This window comes from Pyrus communis, chromosome 17 (genome assembly GCF_041283825.1).
Source record: "Pyrus communis isolate YQ-2024b chromosome 17, ASM4128382v1, whole genome shotgun sequence".
Lineage (NCBI taxonomy): Eukaryota > Viridiplantae > Streptophyta > Magnoliopsida > Rosales > Rosaceae > Pyrus > Pyrus communis.
In genome coordinates, this window is record NC_142581.1 from 24,837,525 (window position 1) to 24,841,825 (window position 4,301).

A 4,301-nucleotide genomic window follows, 5' to 3' on the forward strand; every position below is an offset into this window, starting at 1 on the left:
GATCGTGATTGATTGATCTTTCGGATCCTTATAAAAAAGATCTGGAGAAGATCCTTTTCCTTGATAATATTCCCTTCACCCTCACGGTCAGAGTTTTCGAGTCACATCCTCTTAATTATTCTTTATCTCATTCTTGTCCTCCATCAACACCCACGGCCTGAATTCATGTGCAAGGTCACAGTTGGTGATGGGTTAGGTGTTTTGTGCGAGGATGTGCAAGTAAAAATGTCTTATATTGGTAAAAGAAAGAAAATCTTATGATGATTTATAAGAGGTTGGATTGCTCTTCATATTACCAATTGATTTACAGTAGAATCTCAACTTTTTTTTTATGGTATCATAATTATATTAACCCTTCACACGTTCTCCATGTCACCCAAATTATATTAGCTACGTGCCTTTATTTTTTTTTCTTTTCATTTTTAACATGTACACACAGTACACTGGGTTCAACGTTTTACTTCTTTTTTTCTTTTTTGACATTGTTTTAACATGTTACTACAGGTAATTAAGTTGGTTCATCCCAATAAAGTCTTCTTAATTAATTAAACTTTAAGTAGTCATATATATTTATATCTTTTTCCATTTTCTATATATAATTTTTTTAGTATGAAATTCAAGCAAGATCTGCGTCCAAAGCTTTCATCGAGAACGGTGAAACGTAACCCCATTTTCTTAAACTCCTTCCATCACGAGATCCAATCTCTCAGGCTCAAACCCACGGGTAAATAACCTTTCTTTTTTTAATTAAATATTATCACTACTGTATGCTTCCTTCCTTCCTCTGATAAAAACCCTACAGAGAGAGACGACCCTGCAAATTTAAAGTCCCGTTCAAATCATCTCTTCCTCTCTCCTCCTCTTCATCTTATCTTCTCTCCGTTTTTATCTAGTAGTCGATTATTACCTACAAGAGAAGAATCGATATTTTTGCACCGCTACCTGCCGCTTAGGGTTTCTGGGGTGGTGAGAGAAATAGCTAGACAAGAACTACTACTCTAGAAATTAATATATAAATATAAATATATACATACATACATATATATATATATATATAATGTCTGTGTGTGTGTGTCTATATATATATATATATATATGTATATGTATCTTACTATTTTTCTCACTTCTTTCTCTTTTATTTTTTGTTGGATCTCCTTATGGTTTTCAAGAACATACTTATACACATACATGTTATCTGTAATATTCTTGTTCATATGCATATTCTTTTGTATATCTAACTGCCCTTTTACAGTTCGGTAGACCAGATCTTTTCAGACGAAAAAGATTTCATTTTGGTTCTTTTTTTAAAACGAATTAAAAAAAGAAGAAGAATATCAGTGATATATGTCAATGTTTTCTTTTTATTCTTACTTTCTTCTTCTGGCAAATAATACCATATACCAATTTTACCTGACCATCGCGTTCACGCGAATTTTGAATCATTACTTAGTTGATTTTCTTGGGGAATTATTCAAGGTAATAATTAACAGGGAAATCAACCTTTGATTGGCCGGCGCTGATCTTACTATGTCAAAGCCGCCACTATGCCATAGATCTCGCATTTTCTCTCTTTTCTTGTTCGAATTCATTTCTTATTAAGTCCGTTTGTTTGTTTAATTTTTTTTCCACTCGTTGTTTGTTTAATTTCTTTTCCACTCGGGTTGGGCCTATTCATTCATCATGATTCATTGAATATTCCTTTTCTGCCGTCCCTTTCTCATCTTTTTTGCAGCATTTGTTATTCAGTGCAAGAATTCAGATCAGTGTTTTGGTGAGATAATCATCAATACCACTTAATTACTGTCCGTCAAGGTAACGGGACAAGTTTAAAGATACTGATAAGAAAATTAAATATGGACCGAAAAATTATTGTTCCATCTGTGATTCTGTGAATGTATAAGGTTTTTTTCTTTTCTCATTTCTTTTGTAGTTAACATTTTTTTTATGCCATGGGAATTTTAGTTTTGGAATTTTCGCGATCTTTGTATGCTGATGATGGTCTTATTTAATACGTATATTATATATGTAATATTAATGAATGGATTGGTCAAATACAGAGGAGGAAGAGGTGGAAGATGGCATCGTTGTCGACGAATTCGCCATGCGCGGCGTGTAAGTTCCTGCGACGCAAGTGCCAGGCAGAGTGCGTATTTGCGCCATACTTCCCACCGGACCAGCCGCATAAGTTTGCTAATGTTCACAAAGTTTTTGGGGCCAGCAACGTCACTAAACTGCTCAATGAGTTGCACCCACACCAGCGTGAGGACGCCGTCAACTCGCTCGCCTACGAGGCCGATATGCGCCTCCGCGATCCCGTCTACGGCTGCGTTGGAGTCATCTCTCTCCTCCAAAACCAACTCCGCCAACTTCAGATGGATCTGACCTTTGCTAAATCCGAACTCTCCAAATATCAAAATCTGCAGGGTCTCACTGCCAGTCACGGACTCATAGCCGCCGCCGCTGCTGCCGCCGCAACTACCACTGCTGCTACCCACACCCACAGTAACAATAACAATAATAATAACAATCACGACCATCATCTACATTTACAGTCCTCTTCACTCAACAACTTGGGGATGGGGATCAATCTCAATTCAGGCGGAGGAGGCCGAGACCAGTTTTTTCCCAGAGATCGAGATCATCATTCCTATCATCAGCAACAGATGATGATTAGGAGCTTTGATGGCGGAAACAACTACGATGCAAGCCTTCTTGCCATGAACGCTGCTGCAGGGGGCATTTATGGCCAACTCAGTCAACAGTTCCAGCAAACTAGGGCTGCTGCTGGTGACGACCGCCGAACCATTGATCCTTCTTAATTAGGATTTCTTCGTTTCCTTATCTACTCACAACAACTTCAACCAATCCCATCAAATTATTTAAGGTACGTCCATTATTTGTTTATTTAGAAAAAATACGATATTCATTAAGAATTGAATAGAATAAGTACGTCTTATACATAAATATACAATTACAAATTTTATATTTCATTTCCACAGTAATATCAATTTGGTTGTGATCCATTTATCAGTTTTATTGTTGTTGTTCTTGTTATTTCCAGCTTTTGATGATTGGATAAATAAATGCCTTTAATTAGTACTGTATGATCACTTTTGTAGGTCAATTATGCGCTAATTGACACAGGCCAAATGCTGATCAAATAAAAGTTTTCAAATTTTTAATTTTATGGTGAAAATTAATTGTTGAAGTTCACATTTAGTTATTAAAAAAAACATATTTTAATATTTTCTTCTTTCAACAGAAAAGTAATTTATTATTGTTTACTATTAAAGTGATCTGTAAAATACTCAAATTAACCATAAACACGAAGAGAAAAATTTGTGTGGGGTTTTGCTTGCCACTGGATTTTGCTGAGTGATACTACAATCCAATCAAAACTTGCCACATGGCAAGTCTTAAATATTATCTTTTATCATTGTTTTATATTTAAAATTCTCATAATTATTTTTCCTACTAATTAATATACATCATGAGATTAATTTGATGTATATTTTTCTTCTCCCCCTCCCTCTTTTTCTTCCCAAATTTTCCCTTTGGTACTTTTATGTTTTGCCGTGGAAGTCTTCAGTTTCTTCTCTCTCTCCCACTTCCACCATCATGTTAAAGATGGATAATCAACCAAAATAGTTGTACTTCAACCAAAATTAAGTGAAGGATAACCACGAAATTGTGAAACGATCAACTCGATAGTATAGAGTGAGTCTGCAATATTGTATTTAGAGTTTGCTACAAAATATTCTAATCCTTTATAGGAGAAACATAAACACGCAAATTACAACTCAGAGATATATAAAACAGGACGAGCTGTTGGGCAATGAAATTGTGCTTATAATTGAAAAAAAAATTAATAAACAGCTTTTGTAAAAATAAATAAATAAATAAAAATAAAGGAAAAAAGAAGTATAGATTTGGATTTTCCTTTTTTTTTTTTTTTTTTTTTTTTTCCATTTCATGATAGTTGGAGAAGATGACTTTGTTTTTGCCCCATATTCTTATGAAGGAAGGAAATGCACAGAGTGGGGAAGAAGCCGGCAGAGAGAAAATTTGAGAAGAAAAAGGGAAGACAGAGGAGATCAAAGGAAAAATGAAATCTTGAATTAATCTTATATCAATTAATAGGAAATATAATTATGAAAGTTTTAAATATTAAAGAAAAAAAAATAAAAGATAATATTTAAGACTTGCCACATGGCAAGTTTTGATTGAGTTGTAGTGCCACTTAGCAAAATCCAGTGACAAGTAAAGCCCCACACAAACTATTCTAAAATCTTACAGCCGCT

General features: G+C 34.5%; 1 protein-coding gene across 4 annotated transcripts; it reads left to right on the top strand.

Moving 5' to 3' along the window:
• Window positions 1-594: 594 nt before the first annotated feature.
• LOC137749232 (protein ASYMMETRIC LEAVES 2-like) lies at window positions 595-3,036 on the top strand. Of its 4 annotated transcripts, none has more exons than XM_068489341.2 (2): window positions 595-724; window positions 2,058-3,036. In XM_068489341.2, exon 2 carries the CDS (start codon window positions 2,076-2,078, stop codon window positions 2,817-2,819), a length of 744 nt encoding a protein of 247 aa, XP_068345442.1. In that variant the 5' UTR covers window positions 595-724; window positions 2,058-2,075; the 3' UTR covers window positions 2,820-3,036. The 4 variants fall into 4 exon arrangements, with proteins under 4 accessions (XP_068345442.1, XP_088544841.1, XP_088544840.1 ...); XM_088688715.1 differs by lacking the exon at window positions 595-724 and adding an exon at window positions 742-966; XM_088688714.1 differs by lacking the exon at window positions 595-724 and adding an exon at window positions 1,103-1,901.
• Window positions 3,037-4,301: the final 1,265 nt, after the last annotated feature.